The sequence below is a fragment of the Sturnira hondurensis genome, unplaced genomic scaffold, assembly GCF_014824575.4.
Source record: "Sturnira hondurensis isolate 20B ecotype Veracruz unplaced genomic scaffold, ASM1482457v3 Scaffold0008992, whole genome shotgun sequence".
Lineage (NCBI taxonomy): Eukaryota > Metazoa > Chordata > Mammalia > Chiroptera > Phyllostomidae > Sturnira > Sturnira hondurensis.
Genome location: NW_028081623.1, coordinates 1,749,202 through 1,770,879, shown reverse-complemented (window position 1 = coordinate 1,770,879; position 21,678 = coordinate 1,749,202). Strand labels below are relative to the sequence as shown.

General features: G+C 37.9%; 1 protein-coding gene across 10 annotated transcripts in view; it reads right to left on the bottom strand.

Annotated features, from left to right (window-relative positions):
* The window catches only part of CADPS2 (calcium dependent secretion activator 2), a 618,469-nt gene that overhangs the window by 147,995 nt on the left and 448,796 nt on the right, over positions 1-21,678 (bottom strand). For all 10 annotated transcript variants that reach the window (XM_037056497.1, XM_037056495.1, XM_037056499.1 and 7 more), the window contains one exon: positions 401-502. In XM_037056497.1, the coding sequence (XP_036912392.1) occupies positions 401-502 (102 nt within the window). The remainder of the gene's footprint in view (positions 1-400; positions 503-21,678) is intronic.

The following is a 21,678-nucleotide window of genomic DNA, read 5'->3' as shown; positions in this document are numbered from 1 at the left end:
AAATGTGTATGATAACCATATGATAAATGCAGAGTACAGGTAGGACTTTAGCTTTTCTGCTCTGCTGGAATAACTGAGGAAGGTTCTGCTGTGAAGGGGAGACTGGAGAGTCTCCTTGACGGGTGGTAACACAGAAAGAGGGAGCAACAGCCACAGAGAAAAGGCAAAGAGGCTGTGCAAGGAGTAGAAATGCACACAGCAAGCAAGAGGTGCAGTGGAGACGATATTGCAGGGACGGGGGCTATGTAAGTGATCAGTGAAACTGGATGGCAGGCAGAGAAGCAGACCACAGACTGATGAATAGTTTCTAAGTGTTGACTAGTTACAGAAAGACATTTGTAAGGGATCGAAAAGGTTGAGTGAAGAAGCAAATACTTGTATTAGTGAAGAGAATATTTACCTGAAATGGCTTATCTGATTTTCTAAAAGGAAAGACAGTCTCTCTTTTATCTCCTCAAATTTCTCTTTCTCTTCCACTGAAACTGTTCCGATTCCATCAGGCCTGAAAAACAATCAGAATCAGTAATTTATATTGATAGAACATTTACTTTTAAATATTCTATAGCTCTATCTACATGTACATATATTTTCCTGAAAATCCAAATAATTATAAAAAATGTGTATAGGTCTATAGTATACATATAATTGGGGCTACAGTGAAAATTCATTGGAGATATTTGTAGCTTCCTGCTTCATAATTTGACCCAGAATGAATGGAATTATTCTCTTTTAGATAGACTTCAAGGTAAAGAATTACAATAAATATTTTCCAGATCTACAGAAAACAATGACTAGTCCTTGAGAATGGCAGTGAAAAGTGTTTTATAGCAGTATCAAATATTTGCCTCATTAAATGAATATCCTTTGAATAGAAATATTTAAAAAATACTGAATGCAAGCTAAAATGTCTTAACTGCTTCTCTTCCAAATTAAGCTAATGTTAAACAGGGGATTTAATTTAAATTCTTGAAAGCAACATAGCCATTCTGATTCAGATACAAGTAACGGTTTACTCTTCCACTTTTTTGTTTGTTTAGATTTGTGAGCATAGAATTACCAATAAATATTTGAATTAAAACATACAGAGAGGCTAACATTGGGCTTCTGGCCAAGATGGAGGCATAGGGTAGATACATTTTGCCTCTTCACACAATCAAAAGAGGAACAACACATTTAAAAACAAAAAATAACCGGAACTGCCAGAAAATAAAACTATAGAAGTCTGATGACCAAGGAGTTAAAAAAAACATTCATCCAAACCGGTAGGAGGGGTGGAGATGGGCAGCAGGGGTAGAGAGGACGTGGGGCAAAGTGGTGGCTTGAGGACTAAGGCAGGCAAGGCAGTGGCTGGTGGAGCAGGCATTCCCACACTTGCCTGCCGATGAATCAGGAGGAACAACTCGGGAGCAAGACAGACCTCTCAACCCAGGGTTCCAGTGCAGGGAAATAGAGCCTCAAAACTTCTGTTTGAAAACAGCTATGCAGGTTGATGTGGCAGGAGAAACTCACAGAAGAGCCTCACAGAAGAGTTCCTGGGAGAGACCCACAGGGTCCTGGAATGTACACAAACCCACCCGCCCACCCAGGAATCCCCACCAGAAGGGCCCAGTTTGCTTGTGGGTAACAGGGGAAGTGGCTGAAAGTCAGCAGAAAGCTGAGCAAGCAGCATTGTTCCCTCTCAGACACCTCCCCCACATACAGCCTCACAATGCAGCAATGTAGATTACCCCACCCTGGTGAACACCAAAGGCTCTGCCCCTTATGACTCATTAATAGGTGCACAGAGACAAAAAAAGAAAAACATGGCCCAAATGAAAGAACAGATCAAAGCTCCAGAAAAAATACAAGTAAGTGATGAAGAGGTCGTCAACCTATCAGATGCACAGTTCAAAACACTGGTAANATTGGGCTTCTGGCCAAGATGGAGGCATAGGGTAGATACATTTTGCCTCTTCACACAATCAAAAGAGGAACAACACATTTAAAAACAAAAAATAACCGGAACTGCCAGAAAATAAAACTATAGAAGTCTGACGACCAAGGAGTTAAAAAAAACATTCATCCAAGCCGGTAGGAGGGGTGGAGATGGGCAGCAGGGGTAGAGAGGACGTGGGGCAAAGTGGTGGCTTGAGGACTAAGGCAGGCAAGGCAGTGGCTGGTGGAGCAGGCATTCCCACACTTGCCTGCCGATGAATCAGGAGGAACAACTCGGGAGCAAGACAGACCTCCCAACCCAGGGTTCCAGTGCAGGGAAATAGAGCCTCAAAACTTCTGTTTGAAAACAGCTATGCAGGTTGATGTGGCAGGAGAAACTCACAGAAGAGCCTCACAGAAGAGTTCCTGGGAGAGACCCACAGGGTCCTGGAATGTACACAAACCCACCCGCCCACCCAGGAATCCCCACCAGAAGGGCCCAGTTTGCTTGTGGGTAACAGGGGAAGTGGCTGAAAGTCAGCAGAAAGCTGAGCAAGCAGCATTGTTCCCTCTCAGACACCTCCCCCACATACAGCCTCACAATGCAGCAATGTAGATTACCCCACCCTGGTGAACACCAAAGGCTCTGCCCCTTATGACTCATTAATAGGTGCACAGAGACAAAAAAAGAAAAACATGGCCCAAATGAAAGAACAGATCAAAGCTCCAGAAAAAATACAAGTAAGTGATGAAGAGGTCGTCAACCTATCAGATGCACAGTTCAAAACACTGGTAACCAGGATGCTCGTAGAAATGATTGAGTGTGGATGCAAAATAGAGGGAAAAGTGAAGGCTATGAAAAGTGAAATGAAGGAAAATGTACAAAGAACCATCAGGGACAGGAAGGACACTGGTTTGGTTTCCTTCAGATCAACGATTTGGAGCAGAAGGAAGGAATAAACATTCAGCCAGAACAGAATGAAGAAACGAGAATTCCAAAAAATGAGGAGAGGCTTAGGAACCTCCAGGACAACTTTAAATGATCCGACATCCAAATCATAGGGGTGCTAGAAGGAAAAGAGGAAGAGCAAGACATTGAAAACATAATGAAGGAGAACTTCCCCAATCTGGCAAAGGAAATAAATAGACTTGCAGGAAGTCCAGGAAGCTCAGAGGGTCCCAAAGAATTTGGACCCAAGGAAGCACACACCAAGGCACATCATAATTGCATTATCCAGGATTAAAGAGAAGGAGAGTATCCTAATAGTAGCAAGAGAAAAAGGAGACAGTTACTTACAAAGGAGTTCCCATAAGACCATCAGCTGATTTCTCAAAAGAAACCTTACAGGCAAGGAGGGCTGGAAAGAAGTATTCAAAGTCAGGAAAGGCAAGGACCTCCATCCAAGGTTGCTTTATCCAGCAAAGCTATCATTTAGAATGGAAGGGCAGATAAAGTGCTTCCCAGATGAGGTCAAGTTAAAGGAGTTCATCATCACCAAGTCCTTATTATATGAAATGTTAAAGGAACTTACCTAAGAGAAACAAGATGAAAACTATGAACAGTAAAATGACAACAAACTCACAACTATCAACCACTGAACCTAAAACAAAAACAACAAAAACAAACTAAGCAAACACTAGAACAGGAACAGAATCACAGAAATGGAGATCACATGGAGGGTTATCAGTGGGGAGTGGGAGAAGTCAGAATTGGGGAAAAGGTACAAGGAATAAGAAGCATAAATGGTAGGTACAAAATAGACAGGGGTGGTGAAGAATAATATGGGAAATGGAGAAGCCAGAGAATTAAATGTACGACCCATGGACATGGACTAAAGAGGGGCACACTGCGGGTGGGAGTGGAAGTGCAGCGAGAAGGGGAGTAAAGGAGAGAAAATGGGCCCTGGCTACTGTGGATTGAGTGTTGGCCTATGAAATAAAGCAGGGGAAATGGGACAACTGTAATAATATAATCAAGAAAATATATTTTATTGATTTATATAAATTTTATATAAAATTATACTTTTAAAAAGTATAATATGGGAAATGGAGAAGCAAAAGAACTTATATATATATTACCCATGGACATGAACTAAGGTGGTGGAATGATGGTGGGAGGGGATGTACATGGCAGGGGGTAATGAAGAGGAGAGAAAAATGGGACAACTATAATAGTAAAATATATTTTTTAAATTATAATGAGTTTACAAAGCTTTTTAAAAATTCTGTAATTACCCTAAGTCTACTCAATAAACATTAGTAAAATATAACTAGTTTAAGTTCTTCTCAAGGCTTCTGCAAGTACATATTTTGCAGTGAATGAAAGAGCATATTATAGGACTTTCTTTTTAAAAATACATTTTATTGATTATGCTATTACAGTTGTCCAAATTTCTGCCCTTTGTCTTCCTTCACCCATTAGCCCCATTCCTTCCAGCACTCCCACACCCTCTTAGTTCACTTCCATGGATCATGCATGCAGTTTCTTCGGCTACTCCATTTCCTATACTGTTCTTAACATCCCCCTTTCTTTTTGTATCTACAATCTGTACTTCTTAGTTCCTGCAGTTTTCCCCTATTCTCCCCCTTCCCATACCCAACTGATAATCCTCCAGATGATCTCCACTTCTGTAATTTTGTTTCTGCTCAAACAAAATAAGCTTGTTTGCTTAGTTTGTTTTTTAGATTCAGGTGTTAGTAGTTGTGAATTTAGTGCCATTTCAATGTTCATAGATTTGATCTTTTTTTCTTATATAATTCCCTTTAGCACCTCATATAATAAGGACTTGGTGATGATGAACTCCTTTAGTTTTACCTTGTCTGGGAAGCATTTTATATGTCCTTTGATTCTAAAAGATAGCTTTGCTGGATAGAGTAATCTAGATTTTAGGTCCTTGCTTTTCAACACTTTGAATACTTGCCAGTCCCTTCTAACCTGCAAAGATTCTTTTGAGAAATTAGCTGACAGTCTTATGGGATCTACTGTGTAAGAGTAGGTAACTGTTCTTTTGTAGGAGTAACTATCTGCTTTTACGATTCTCTCCTTATCTTTAATCTTCAGCATTTTAATTATGATGTATCTTTGTGTGGTCCTCTTTATGTTCATCTTGTTTGGGACTCTGTGCTTCCTGGACTTGTCTATTTCCTTCACCAAATTAGTAAAGTTTTCTTTCATTATTTTTTTCAACTAAGTTTTCAATTTCTTGCTCTTCCTCTTGTCCTTCTGGCCCCTCTATGATTCGGATGTTCGTATGTTTGAAGATGTTCCAGAGCTTATCCTCACTTTTTTAATTTTTTTTCTTCTTGCTATTCTGATTGAATGCTTTTTTTCTTCCTTTTGTTCCAAGTTGTTGATTTGATTCTCAGTTTTATGCCCCCCCCCTTTGGTTCCCTATAGATTTTTCTTTATTTCACTTATTGTAACCTTCATTTCTGCCTGGGTCATTTTTATGCCGTTGAAGTACCCAGTGAGTTTCTTGAGCATCCCAATAACTGGTGTTTTGAATTCTGTATCTGATAGACTACTTATCTCCATTTCATTTAGTTCTTTTTCTAGATTTTTGTTCTGTTCTTTCAGTTGGGCCATAGTCCTTTGTCTCCTCATTTTGGCAGCCTCTGTGTTTGTTTCTGGGTATTAGGTAGAGCTGCTTTGTTTCCTGGTCTTAGAAGCATGGCCTATTGTAGAAAAGTGCACCTGTAAGTTGTATGGAGTGAAGCCTTCGGTAATCACCAAGACAGAGCAACCCATGTTACAGTGCTCTGTGGCTCTGTGAAAGGGAAGACTTGGAGAGGGGACAGTGCCACTGTCTGGCCTCTGGAGTTTTGTCCAGGAGGAAGCTGTTTCCCAGCACTCACCTTATTACCAGACACTTCAATTTCTCCCTGTATGCCACTGGTGCCCTTCCAGATGCTGCCCTGGTGCTGAATCCCATAGGGGATGAGTCTGCGAGAGTCCTAAGGGCACCTGTTGCATGCCCTATAAGAGGAGACTCCTGAGAATCCTGCACTTTCTTCCATTGTCCCAACCCCCACTGGTTTTTACCACCAGAAGTTATGGGGACTTATCCTCCTGGTACTGGAACCCTGGGCTGGGTCTTCTGGTCTGGGGCTGGGACGCCTTACCTCCAAGGTATCCCTGCTGATTTTTATTCACCACATGTGGCTGTGGGACCACCCATTCTGTGTCTCCACACCTCTCCGTGCTGCTTTGTGTCTCTGCACCTCTCCAGGCCTCTCTACCTCTTTGCACCTCTCCTCATGGTCTTTTTTGATTGACTCACTGATTCAATGGTAGGTAATATTTTAAATTTTATTGGTTTTTTAAAGATTTCATTTGTTTATCTTTTAGAGGGGAAGGGAAGGAGAGAGGGAGACAAATATCAATGTATGGTTGCCTCTTGTGCATACCATGCTGGGAACTGGCCTGCAACCCAGGCATGTGCCCTGACTGGGAATCTAACCCCAATCCTTTGGTTTGCAGGCCTGTGCTCAATCCACTGAGCTACACCAGCCAGGACAAATTTTATTGGTTTTTAAGTTCTTTTTCTTATAGTGCAAGTAACATAGAAAATGTCTGAAGTACATATATTTAAAAATAGTTCCACCATTATTGCTTCTCAGATAAGGCTTCCATTTTCTAATAGGATTTAAAAAAAATTGTTCTTTATTATTTTCTGTGAAAAACAGGGGAACGAAAAGAGGGCATTGGCTTTGGAATGCAAAAGTCCAAGCTCTAGCACTTACCAGCTGTGTTACATTTAGGAGGCAGCTAAATCTTTTTGAACCCTAGCAGCTCCTTCCTTGGAGACCAGAGAAAGGATTGCTGTGAGCATCTCATTTTGTCACACACATAAAACAGCGCAGTGCCAGGCACATATTTAACATTTTGTAATTAATAATTGCTATGTTTGTTTTAATAATGACCATAACAGGATGATATTGATGAGAAAGAAAGTATTTGCATTTATTAGGAAGAATGATTTTAGAAAGAGCTTGACTTGATTAGGAAGAATGATTTTAGAAAGACCTTTAGGCTTGACTGCAACAAAGTTGCCACTTACAATAATTTTGATATAAAATACCACTTCATATACCCGATAGTTCAGTACATGGTCTTATATCTATAATAAAATAACAACATGTGAATAAGAGAATTCCAAAATATTAAATATTCTATTTAACATGTCAGGTATGTACCAAATTTAGTACTGCACCAGTAAAGTGACAACCCTTCACTGTGTCTAATAGATTAATCTTAGTGAAGATTGGTATAAGTGATGTTCCCCTGATGTTACTTTTTTCGTTTCTCATTGCTTGAACCACTGGCTGTGTTCCATAGGTAACCTATGAACCCAGGGAAGTTTAATATGACAGGACAACTTGCTCTGTTACTGTAGTGACAGTTGAAGCAAACAGTAAACTTCTCTCAAGTATAACCATGTGGCATCTGTCGGAGGGCAAAGCCAAAGGGCATGGCCATTATCAGAATGAGTTATTTGCTCTTTTCCATGAAGTTTGCATTGGTGAATATGGTGAAATAACCACCTGGAACTTTGCCATATGAGTTTTTATTGCTATCTACTACATAATATAGTAGTTACAGTTTAATATAATAATATAGTTACAGTTTTTGTCAGAATGAGAATGCCCAAATTCTAAATGAATGATTATGTAGAACTTCCAGTTGAACTTTTGTGATCATTGCCAATATGCATTCATTCATAAGTTACAGTCTGGGTTTTGTGCTATCTTTGCCCAATGAGAATTGGCTCTGAAATAATATGTGAAAAAAATCCATTATACAATTATTATAAAACATTGGAGCTGGCTCATATTTCATTGTTTTATAATTTACAGATAACACTTTCTTTTCTTCCTATAAATATTAGAAAGACCAATATTTTGCAACTAGTTTTTTTCTGTAGTTAATATTCAAATGCATTCTGATGGGAAAAAAATGTGATGTGTTATTCTGATTAGGTAGTTAAAATATTAGTCTTTCCCTATTTAGGAGCAAAATATAATTGTAAGAAATATTTCCGGAGCATAAATTCTAGCAGCATGTGAATTTCTGAAAAAGTTATTTACTCTATATTATTTACTCTATATGGAAAAAACTGGAAACTCAAATGATGCTTTGATATAAATAAAATGTCTTTATGTTGGTGAGATACAGGTATAACCTTAATATTTAATTGCTTTTTTCCTAATTGATTAGTTTACAAGTATCACAGGTGCACATATACATATATATTTATTTTTAAAAACAATGGGAATATCAAATAAAAATTGTGCTGGAAAGTTATTTTAACCATTTGGGTTTTTTTGGTGTTTTTTTGGGGGGGTTTCATAGTCCATCTTTTTACTTACAAAAAACATTATATATTCATAAGTTGTAATGAAATGCATAAATCTTTTGGGAATTAAAATATAATCTTTGTCACTGGCTGATGTGCCTCAGTGGGCTGGAGTGTCATTCTGTAACCAAGGAGTAGTGAGTTTGATCTCTGCTCTAGACGCATATGGGAGGCAGCCATTCATGCAGCACTCTCTCATCAGTGTTTCTCTCCATCCCTCCTTTTCTCTCTAAAAGCAATGAAAAAATGTCTTCGGGTGAGGAAACATATATATTTTTTTAGAAAAGTGAGCTGATAGGGGAAGCAATGATTGGTGTTAGCTACCAAATGCAAAAAGATGTATTTTCTTGACATATACAGATTTTAAAATGAATGTGAAATTATTATATGTTTTTATCTGTGTTAACAAGCACAGTTAAATTTTATATTTTCAGAATTTTAGATGATCACTATATCACAAGATACTTAAATTGATAAATAATAAGTTCTAAATCCCTGCTATTAGATATATATTAAATTTGATGTCTTAATCTTAGTAAAAGAAGATTTGTTTCATCTTTATAGCTACTTTTAAAAGTCCTAATGAAAATTCACATTGATTCCATAGGGATATTGGTTCAGCATGAAAATCCTGAAACATATTTGATTTTTTCTCACTGTGTTTTTTTAAATATATTTTATCGATTATGCTATTAGAGTTGTCCCATTTATTTCTCTCCTGTATTCCCCTTTGTCCTGCATTGCCCCTCCCATCAGCATCCCCCTACCTTAGTTCATGTCCATGGGTCGTACATATAAATTCTTTGGCTTCTCCATTTCCCATATTATTCTTCACCACCCCTGTCTATTTTGTACCTACCATTTATGCTCCTTATTCCTTGTACCTTTTCCCCAATTCTGACTTCTCCCTCTCCCCACTGATAACCCTCCATGTGATCTCCATTTCTGTGATTCTGTTCCTGTTCTAGTGTTTGCTTAGTTTGTTTTTGTTGTTGTTTTTGTTTTAGGTTCAGTGGTTGATAGTTGTGAGTTTGTTGTCATTTTACTGTTCATAGTTTTCATCTTCTTGTTTCTCTTAGGTAAGTTCCTTTAACATTTCATATAATAAGGACTTGGTGATGATGAACTCCTTTAACTTGACCTCATCTGGGAAGCACTTTATCTGCCCTTCCATTCTAAATGATAGCTTTGCTGGATAAAGCAACCTTGGATGGAGGTCCTTGCCTTTCCTGACTTTGAATACTTCTTTCCAGCCCTCCTTGCCTGTAAGGTTTCTTTTGAGAAATCAGCTGATGGTCTTATGGGAACTCCTTTGTAAGTAACTGTCTCCTTTTTCTCTTGCTACTATTAGGATACTCTCCTTCTCTTTAATCCTGGATAATGCAATTATGATGTGCCTTGGTGTGTGCTTCCTTGGGTCCAAATTCTTTGGGACCCTCTGAGCTTCCTGGACTTCCTGCAAGTCTATTTATTTCCTTTGCCAGATTGGGGAAGTTCTCCTTCATTATGTTTTCAATGTCTTGCTCTTCCTCTTCTCCTTCTAGCACCCCTATGATTTGGATGTCGGATCATTTAAAGTTGTCCTGGAGGTTCCTAAGCCTCTCCTCATTTTTTGGAATTCTTGTTTCTTCATTCTGTTCTGGCTGAATGTTTATTCCTTCCTTCTGCTCCAAATCGTTGATCTGAAGGAAACCAAACCAGTGTCCCTCCTGTCCCTGATGGTTCTTTGTACATTTTCCTTCATTTCACTTTTCATAGCCTTCACTTTTCCCTCTATTTTGCATCCACACTCAATCATTTCTACGAGCATCCTGATTACCAGTGTTTTGAACTGTGCATCTGATAGGTTGACGACCTCTTCATCACTTACTTGTATTTTTTCTGGAGCTTTGATCTGTTCTTTCATTTGGGCCATGTTTTTCTTTTTTTGTCTCTGTGCACCTATTAATGAGTCATAAGGGGCAGAGCCTTTGGTGTTCACCAGGGTGGGGTAATCTACATTGCTGCATTGTGAGGCTGTATGTGGGGGAGGTGTCTGAGAGGGAACAATGCTGCTTGCTCAGCTTTCTGCTGACTTTCAGCCACTTCCCCTGTTACCCACAAGCAAACTGGGCCCTTCTGGTGGGGATTCCTGGGTGGGCGGGTGGGTTTGTGTACATTCCAGGACCCTGTGGGTCTCTCCCAGGAACTCTTCTGTGAGGCTCTTCTGTGAGTTTCTCCTGCCACATCAACCTGCATAGCTGTTTTCAAACAGAAGTTTTGAGGCTCTATTTCCCTGCACTGGAACCCTGGGTTGAGAGGTCTGTCTTGCTCCCGAGTTGTTCCTCCTGATTCATCGGCAGGCAAGTGTGGGAATGCCTGCTCCACCAGCCACTGCCTTGCCTGCCTTAGTCCTCAAGCCACCACTTTGCCCCACGTCCTCTCTACCCCTGCTGCCCATCTCCACCCCTCCTACCGGCTTGGATGAATGTTTCTTTTTTATTACTTCTTTATTACAACCAATAGTCCTTGGTTGTTGGACTTCCATAAAGTTTTATTTTCAGGCAGTTCTGGTTATTTTTGTTTTTAAAGCTGAGAATCAAATCAACAACTTGGAACGAAAGGAAGAAAAAAGCATTCAAGCAGAATAGCAAGAAGAAAAAATATATAAAAAGTGAGTATAAGCTCTGAAACATCTTCAAACATACCAACATCCGAATCATAGAGGGGCCAAATTTTTTAATTTGTTGTCCTTGTTTTGGTTGTGTGAAGAGGCAAAATGTATCTCCCCACACCTGCATCTTGGCCAGAAGTCTTTTTATAATTTCTATGAGGTGTACTGCCAAGACATATGCAGCACCTGACTGCCCCTCAGCACTTCTACTGTTTCCCCTAACATTCCAGCCATCATCAGCTCCCCCCAGAGTACTGCCACAGCCTCCGTGGTCTCCCTCCAGACTCTTGTCAGAGTATTGGCAACATACTCTTGTGAGCCTTTTTAAAGTATGAGTCATCTGCATGTAATAGTGGTTGTCATTATAAAAGCCAAAGCCCATATAATTGTCTATAAGACTGTATATGATCCTCTGGACCCACACTGACTATCCTCCTCTTCCGCTTCACAGCAAATCCCTTCACTCAAGATATACTGGCCTCTTTGCTAGCTGTGAACATATGAAGTATATTCTGCCTCAGGCCTTTGCATGTGCTGTTTCCACTGCCTGGGAGCTCCTTCCCTATGTACACAAAGCTTATTTGCTCATTTGCTCCTCCTCTCTACCAATGTGACTCAGGATTATTGAGATTATCTTTAACCACTTGATGTAAAAGTGTAGTTTCTCCTTCCCATAGGCCTCTTTTCCTTTACCATGCTTTACTGTTTGCCACAAATCCCATGTGTGACGTATTTATTTTTTTGTCTGCCTCCTATGTGCTGGACCCCTAGTGCCTAGAACAATAGCTGGCATCTTGTTGATGTTCAATACATAAATGCCAAAGAAATGAATAAGTGATATATAAAATATAAAAATACCAGCTACATAAGATTACAAGAATTCATGAATCCCATAACATCACAATATTGCTAATAAGCAATATTAGTAAGTGTTAATATGGCATAAATTATTCAGAACATTTGTTATATAACAGTAGGTAAAACAGGAATTATTTTAAAGCAAACAAAGGCAGATATTTCAGTTAAATATTCTCAGTAAAATGATCATTAACAAAAGTTAGCATGTATTTACACAGCAGAAAACTTTAGTGTTTATCTGCCATTTTAATTATTAGTAAAATGATTTAGTTTAAATTTCAAGAATAAAATTTTTCCTGTGTTAATAAAAGTAAAAAGAATGATGCGTCTTTGACAATGATAAAAAGACTTAAAATGGAGATACTGAAAATTCTAACATAAAAGACCAATTTTGTGTTTTGAATGTTAATTTGGGTTTAACTCTATACTTAAATATTAAAATGGTTCCAATAAGCAGGAGAGGCATTCTCATATATCCAAATTTAATATTTTTATTTTTTCCCTGGGCCTGTAGTTGCTGAAACTGCATGATTTAATAAAAACAGAGTGTTTTTGAAGAAAGAAATTAAGGAAGACACAAACAAATGGAAGCATGTACCATGTTCACAGATTGGAAGAATTAACATCATCAAAATGTCCATACTACCCAAAGCAATTTACAGATTTAAAGCAATACTTATTAAAGTACCAATGGCATATTTCACAGATATAGAACAAACATTTCAAAAATTTATATGGAACCATAAACAACCCTGAATAGCTGCAGCAATTTTGAGAAAGAACAAAGTAGGAGGGATCACAATACCTGATATTAAACTGTATTACAAAGCCACTGTAATCAAAACAGCCTGTTACTAGCATAAGAAAAGACACAGAGACCAATTGAACAGGACAGGGAGCCCAGAAATAAACCCAATTCTCTATGGTCAATTAATATTTGACAAAGGGGGCAGAAGCATAAAATAGAGTAAAAATAGCCTCTTCAACAAATGGTGTTGGGAGAACTGGACAGCTGCATACAAAAAAAAAAAAAAAAGAAAATCAATCACCAACTTACACCATACATAAAAATACATTTAAGTTGAATAAAAAATTTAAATACAAGGCATGATACTATAAATTTCCTAGAGGAGAACATAGGCAGGAAAATCTCAGATATTTCACGTAGCAACATCTTCACTGATATGTCCCCTAAAGCAAGGGACATAAAGAAAAGAATAAACAAATGGGACTTCATCAAATTAAAAACACTTTGCATGGCTAAAGAAAACAGCATTAAAATGGAAAGAGAACCAACTATATGGGAAAACATATTTGCCAATGACACCACAGTAGACAAGGGCTTGATCTCCAAAATATATAAAGAACTCACATAACTACACTCTTGGAAGACAAGCAACCCAATCAAAAAATAGGCAGAAGACTTGAACAGACACTTCTCCAAGGAAGTTACACAGAAGGCCCACAGACACTTGAAAAGATGCTCAGCATCACTAGCCATCAGTGAAATGCAAATTAAAACCAAAACGAGATATCACTTTATGCCAGTCAGAATGGCCAATGTAAACAAATCAACAAAAAAGTGTTGGAGAGGATGTGGAGAAAAGGGAACCCTAGTGCACTGCTGGTGAGAATGCAGACTGGTGCAGCCACTGTGGAAAACAGTATGGAATTTCATCAGAAAACTAAAAATGGACCTGCCTTTTGACCCAGCATTCCACTGCTGGGTATACACTGCTGGGATTATACCCTAAGAGCCCTGAAACACCAATCCAAAAAACCTATGCACCCCAATGTTCATAGCAGCACAGTTTACAATAGCCAAGTGCTGGAAGCACCCTATCTGCCCATCAGTGAATGAATGAATCAATCAAAAAACTAGTACATTTACACAATGGAATTCTAGGCAGCAGAGAGAAAGAAGGAGCTTATAACCTTTGCAATAGCATGGATGGAACTGGAGACCACCCAGTGAAATAAGTGAAATAAGCCAGGGGATGAGGGACAAATACCATATGATCTCACCTTTAACTGGAACATAATCAACAAAAGAAAAAAGCAAACAAAGTATAACTAGAGACATTGAAATCAAGAACAATCTAACAATAGCCGGGGTTGGGGGGGTTTCAGGGGAAATGGGGAAAGGTTTGTAGGAACTACTATAGAGGACTCATGGACAAAACCTAGGGGGAAGGTGGGAGCAAGGGAGGGAGGTGGGTTTGGCTGGGGTAGGGGGTGGAATGCTGACAACTGTAATTGAAAACAATAAAATAATTAAAAAACACTGTTCTATGAAAGATGCTTGAGACATAAACAAATTATAAAACACAGCATAATGGTAGATATATACCTTTTAATGATACTGTCAAACAAATTATGACATGGAATTTCCTTCTGATATTACAGAAGCAATTAAACACTCAATTCAGTTATGTCTATATGGTATTTCAAAGATTGTTAAAACCACACTTTGAACAACAGAACGTTCTGCAAGTGATGCTTAAAAGTCTGATTTTACATCTGCCTATGGATCACATTCTGCTTTAAGAGAAACCATTACACATATGTGTGCACACACACGCATGGCATCTGTGTTCAGAGCCAGATTTATCCAAAAAATAGTTCCCCCACACAATGAGGGCTATACAAATTAATTTTATCAAATTCTTCCAGGAAGTAAAGGATTTTACAATTTGTACTATTCATCAACCTGACAGATTAGTCATTTTAAAATAAACAGAATCCTTTAGGTATACTGGATATCTCGTCATAATTACCATTTCCTTCTGTAATGAGTGCAACATAAGCTGTAAGTTGAGAAAAATTTTTTTTAAATCACAAAAACAAGTGAGATAAACAGTGTAACTGGTCCATTTTCTATGTGTCTCCAATAGCTTTTGGAGTATTTCAGATAAGAAATTAGTTTCTAAGAAGTTAAAGGATGATTAGACTATCACACAACAAAGATCTCAGGGGGAAAGTATATAAAACTTGGCAAAGAGTCAGGCATTTGATGAACAACAATTAAAATAAATAAACATTAAAAAAAGACTCAGGCATTTGAGCAAAGGCAAACTATCAATGAGGGAATCCTCAATATTCAGACAGGCACTGACCTGGCAGCTTCCTTTCTCTTAGTCGAACGGTTTACAGTTCACACATTTTATAGTCTTTTTTTTTCAGTCTAAGGCAAAATCCCAGAGACTCGTGAGTCCAATAAAAACTAATTTTGGCAAGTTTAATATCTTTTTTTGTCTGGGTAAATATGAATAACGAAGAGCTACTGGCTGTTAACATGTTTTCAGAAACAATGGCTCTGTGATAAAATCCAACTCAAATTAAAGGGTGAAACTGCCTGAGTTTTTGAACAATGCAAATTATAAGACCCTTCTTGGAGGTTCACAGAAGAACCAAGGGCCTGAGAAGCCTGAGAGTAAAGACACCTGTATACCTTTGTTTAAATAGCATCTCCCAAAAGTATTTAGTCATGGGATCTTCCCACAATTCCCACTGAAACAGCATTACTTAGTGCTGACAAGCATTTGTTATTTAATGAAGACTGTAACTTCTATGGTTATTTTCTCAATCATTTTCACCAGCTCAACAGTTTCTAGATACTTAAGGTATCTAGATATATCCTGGTCTTTATCATCTCTAGGAGTCTGCATACCACCTCTAGGAAGCTTGTGGGTTGAATACATATGCCAGGAGTTAACACTGTAGAGACAAGTCTGATAAATCGATCACACAGATTTCCTTCACCCTTCTCCATCACCACCTACCTCCCCAACTCATCAGGTAAATGTGTTTGGCCTAGCAGTTTGGTGGTTTTGGGCAAAAGGCATTTTTTAAACCAGCAAAATGACAAAGTTTATGGTGCTCTGTGATTCTTTTAGGCTTCTTTTCACCTGCCCTCTCCTATAAGGAATGTATGACATCTTAGCTTCCTCTGAAGAGATGAGAAGGGGAGAGACACCTAGACAGTGGTATTTCTGAATTGTCAATTCTGCCTGTAGCACAGCAGGTAAAAGCCACTTTGCACTTTGTGTATTTCCCACCAATATCCATTTGTGAACAGAATAAAAAAGAGAGGAAGACACAGCATGAGAATAAGAAATGATGAAAGATGAGGGAGAAAACAATAATCTCTCCTTGTTTTTGTTCCCCAACCTATAACATCTCCTATTGTTTCAAACAAAATGATTTATTATTTGGATAGTCATATATTACATAATCAGCATCCTCTCACTTCCCATGCAATTTTACATATCCAGAGAAGAAATTAATTTGACCCCTTTACAGTCACTGAGATAGAAGGAACAACTTTCCTTTGAGAAAATATCCTTTTATTGTTGTTCAGTTATAGTTTTCCCACCTTTTTCCTGTTGCTCTCCTCTGTCCCGCACTCCCCCAACTCCCATGGTCAATGGGGAGAAAATGTTTTTGACAAAACTTTAAATACATTCTTCACTTTTCTTCAAACACTCCTCCTTCCTACTACTTTCCTTATTTGGATTTTCTACTGCATTCCATTGTCTTTGCAGGTTTTTAAAGTACAGACATTTCTACAGAGAAAGCAATGACTGACTCTATGAAGGTATATGATTTGGGAACAGGTTTTGTATTAAGGTAATGCTACATCAAGGACAGTCATCAAGATGTTTGATAACTGACCTGACCTGCAACCAAACTAGCCAACATTCCTGGAATCACTGCATCACACAACTCTATAATTCAAGAAAAATAAAATATCAAGAGGATTTTGTAACAAAAAGAAAGAGGATTAATGTTGGTGTAGAGTGTTTTCTGATATCAATATTACTCTCTGCCCCATACCTAATGGTAGTATTTTTTCAAATGACATGGTTTTTTTGAATTAACGGACTATACACACTCTGTAACGAAGATGGAGAAATTCAGAAAAACAAAGAGACAACAATTAAAATTTCCTATAAATGTCCCAATAGAAATAACTGGTAGTATCATTTTGTAAACATAATTCTAGTCTTCCTCTAAGTCTATGGATAGATATTACTGTATATTCTGATCCATAAGTTGATGCTTTTAATGACCTGTAAACATTTTTCACATCATTTAAATATTCTGATACATACTTTTCAGGGAGGTATATTATTTCATTGGGAATGTATCATAATTTATTAATAGAATACTCTATTAGTAAAAAATCTAGACTTTTTTCCTCTTTGTTTTTCCTACCATAAATACTGGAACAATAACAAATTGTATACTATATATTTTTAAGCCATTTCTAATTGTTTCCTTGGGGTAAATTTCTGGAAGCATATCACTAGGTTAAATGGTGCTAAGGGTTGAATTGTGTCACGCCCCTTCACACTCATGTGTTGCAGTCCTAACTGCCAATGTGACTGAATTTGAAGACAAGGCTTTCAGGAGATAATTAAGGTCAAATGAGGCCAAAAGGGTGGGAACCCAGTCTGATAGGACTGGTGGCAGGTTTTAAAAGAAGGAAGAGTGAGATCTCATTCTGTAATGTGAGGACACAGAAAGAAGGCAATCACCTGCAAGCCAGGAAGACAGTCCTCCCCAGAACCTGACCATGCTGGTGCCCTCATCTCAGGGTTCCAGTCTCTAGGGCCTCAATATAGAGCCCTGTTGTCTAAACCACCCAGTCTATGATATTTTGTTATGGCAGCCCAAGATAAGACAAGTGGAATGGTGTTGTTGGGCATTTGATACATATTGCACTTATCACCTTACTCTGACCCATGGCACATGGAATTATTAATTTCCCTGTAACTTCACCAACTGTGTTCTTTATCATTTGTTACAATCCTATTTGATATTATATATAAAAAGAATATTTCATTGTTTTAATATATTAATTTCTATGGCATAAAATGATACAGTCTTGCTGGTTATACAGTATCTTTCTGTGGGCCATAAAAATCATTGCATTTGATTAAGAATACTTAATTGTGAAATCTATTTATCAAGTGTCCCAACATGTCTCCTACAAAGTTTGTAAAAGGATGGCCAACGTCACTCATTTGCTTACTCAACAAGTGTTTATTGAGAACCTAGCCAGGTCCTGGGGATACAATGTAACAACAACAGAAAAGATCCCTGCCCTGATACGAGTTTATAGTAAGGAAAGGCTCAAAAAAGAAAAATCAGACAGTAAGTGTACAATTACATTTAAGAAGGGGAAAAGTACACAGACATGATGCAATTTAGATTTCAGGGAATGAGTCAATTTGGGAATGATATTTAAGCATGATGTGACAGCTGAGCAGCAGTTATCCAGTGGAACCTGAAGCAGAGGGTTTATAGGAGGTTCTCTATAGAGTCATCTAGTTTTTTCAAAATGCAAATTTCATTATGTGACTGCTGTTGCTAAAACAATGAACTTACTTGTTACTCTACAAATCTCTCTTCACTACAAAACACCTAGACACTGAATAAATTATAATATGCACTCTGTTAAGTGTTGTCCTATATTTATAAAAAAGTAAAAAGATTCTGCAAAGGGCAGGAAAACAAAAAAACTGAATCAGGAGCTGAAACCAAAGTAGGAGTGAAAGTGAACACCAGGCTGCACTGGAAGCAAATGTTGATACCAGGGAAGCTTTACAGGTATGCTCAAGGGAATTGGCCACAGGGTCAAAGACCTAATGTGCATGGGCCTCTGAACCCCAGAAGCCTGTAAAAAATAGGACTTTTGCATAGGCTATACTATCAGTGAAAGAATGGCCTGGAAAGAATCAATAATCTTGCAACGTGGAGCCAGCACATCTATCGAGTGAGTGAAAAGAGTCTTTCCAGAGAATACGCATCATAGGCCCGACCTCATTGTACTGGGTACTACTTGTGCAGTCAAGGAATCTCCAAGATAAGAAAATAAAGTAGCTCTAGTAGCACTCCTGTCACCAGGTGAAAGCAGGACCAAATCTTCTTTAGTTGACAACACTAAAATACAGGAACATAAAAAAGCTAAAAGTATGAATAAACATGTATCAGACAAATACTCACCAAAAGGATAACATTAATAACTATCTACATAAACTTTAATGCAAAATGCATTATTAGCTACAGGGAGTCAGAAATTCTGGCAGAAGCAGAAGGAAGAAAGCAACATGGCAAGGCAGCTTCACATCCACCCTGGTCAGAACCCCACAGATCAAATAGGAAAACAATTAAGAAGAGTTCGGAAGATCTGAACCATGTAACTCTTGCTTGCCCACCATGATACAGAATATGCTTATTTTTTCAAGTGACATGAAACATTTACAGTATTTGACAAATACTTTGCCATAAAGTCTCAGCAAGTTATGAAGGATCATCAGTATTACACAGATTATACTCTATGAACAGAATGAAGTTAGTTTAAAGATCAGTTCTCAAGGGGAAAAAAAAACAGAAAAGCTTCATTTTCTTAGAAATTTAAAAATATATTTATAAATGGCTGTACATCTAAAAAAGAAATTATAATAAAAAGAATTACTTGGAGTGAATTTCATTAAAATACTATATACCAAATTTTTATATGTAGTAAAAGCAGTAATTAGTGGGTATCAATAACCCTAAATGCTTATGTATTAAAAGAAGAAAAGCTAAGGAAGTTAGTAAAAAGTAACCCAAGAAAGTAGAAGAAAGGAATACTCAAATTAAATATATAATGAAATGGCTGACACAAAAAGGGGTACACAGCAGAACTTTCAAGGTGATGAGACTGTTCAGAATGACACTAGTGTGGTGAATACATGACTCTGCATTTGTTGAAACTCACAGAACAGTGAGAACTGGACGGCACAGAGCAGGAGCTTTATGGAATACCTTACAGGAAACAAACAACACTGTATCAGCTGGGATGTTGAGGGGTCTCAGCACGGACTGCATGTTGTCAAAAATGACACTGATTGCACTATATGGCATAACCTCACTAAAGAGATTGGGAGTGGGGAAAGAAGCTCTCCTACCCAACTATGGAAAACAGTGTTTTGAGAGGAAACTGTAAGGCTAATGACTGAAAGACCTGTCGCTAAACACTGAACTCTAAGTAAAGAGACGGTGGCTGCAGGTAGCCAGGCTTCTCACCATGGAAGAGAGAAGTTACTGATGAGCAATGAAGGAAGGCTGACATGAGCTTTGTGGTACTGGGGTAGAGTTGGAGCCATCAGGATGAACTCATGGGTTAGTATACATGCATATATTGCCCAGCTCTGTCCAGTGAAAGGGCCTGCAAGCAATGACAACCCAGTAGCAATAAGCATATCCACCATCATGATCTTGGCTTGTAAATCCCATTCTCTAATTAAAGGAATTAGGACTTCTTGGAGAAATGGCTGATTCTAGGGATGGTGCAGGGAAAATACAAAATATGATTGAGCATGTTTTAGCACAAGAAAGAAGAAAAGTGCTAACTACTCCCACAAAGCATGGAGCACATCACAGGGAGTTAGTCTGAAAGAGCTGTTAATGGCACAAGCTAGAACAATTTGAGCAAAAAAGTAAATAAAGTTGTATTGAATTATAGCCCAGAGTATAAGGGAATTATATATAAATCCATACTGATATAAATGTTTGTCCAAATAAAGAGGGGAAAAGAAATCTTCCTTGTAGAAGAATCCCAAATGATGTATGTAGTTAGTCCTCCCACTAGCTACATATATTTAATTATATGTATTAAATATACATTTAATATATATTTAATTCCTCTCTCCCCTCAAGTGGGAGTTGCACTTAGTAACTTGCTTCCTAACAGTATGGAGAAAGCAAAATAGTACCTGTACAGTGTAGAAACCTGGCAAACACTACCTTAACCAAGTGACCAAGGTTAACATGACCAGTGATGCCCTGTGGATAGCATTGCTCCTTGACAGAATGAAAGAAGGGTATTGCATCTCTTCAAAATCCCATAAACCCAGTCTAAGTCATGAAAATGTGAGAAAAATCCAAATTGAGAAATGTTTGAAAAAGTATTCTACCAGTATTCCTCAAAACGGTCAAGGTCATGAAAAATAAGAAAAGGCCAAGGAACTACCACCGACAGAAAAACAGGATAACAAAATGCAATGTGGCATCCTGAGTTGAATCATGGAACACGAGGAAAAGTCATTAATTTAAAATATGCACTGGTGAAATCTGAATACGAATTTGTGCTTAGTCCATAGCAACGTGCCAGTGCTGGCCTCCTGGCATCGATGAGCGTGCCATGGTGATGTGTGATGACAGCATCAGAGGAGAAAACACAGAACTCTCGGTAGTAGCTTTGCAGCTTTTCTGTAGGTCTAAAATCACTCTTTAAAAAGTTATTTAAAAATTAATGAAATTAAAATCAAATAAATAAGGGTTCAACAAAGACAAATTTGTTTCTTTGAAGAGTTTTTAAAAGTTTACAAATTTCTGGTAAAATGGATTGAAGAGGAAAAGAGAAGGTAAATATAAATATTATTAGAATGAGAAAGGGGAGATGTTTACAAATAAAGCCAAAAATATATATATAAAGAACAACTTAATAGCAATGCACCTGAAAACTTTTTTTTATTCTATAAGTTTTTATTGTCATAGGAAAGGCCAGGAATGTAAGAAAATAACTGTATTTTACATAATGAAATGCATATATGACAAAATGATACAGGTAAGAAATGAATCCAAAAAACATTTCTATACCTGGGATAAATACCGATAATGAGCCAAAATAAGCAAGATACTTGCTTCAGAAAAATAAGTCAGGAACCTGTAAAATACTTGTTTTGTGGGGAGTGGGGGAAGGAATATTCTAAATTTATCAGGACTTCAAGATAGATGCTCACCTCACTTGTAGCATCATTCCAAAACTTTACATCATCAAGGTTGCCCATTCCCAACCAGTTTTCCACATTTTATGACCTATATCCCCATCTTCTGTGATAAAGA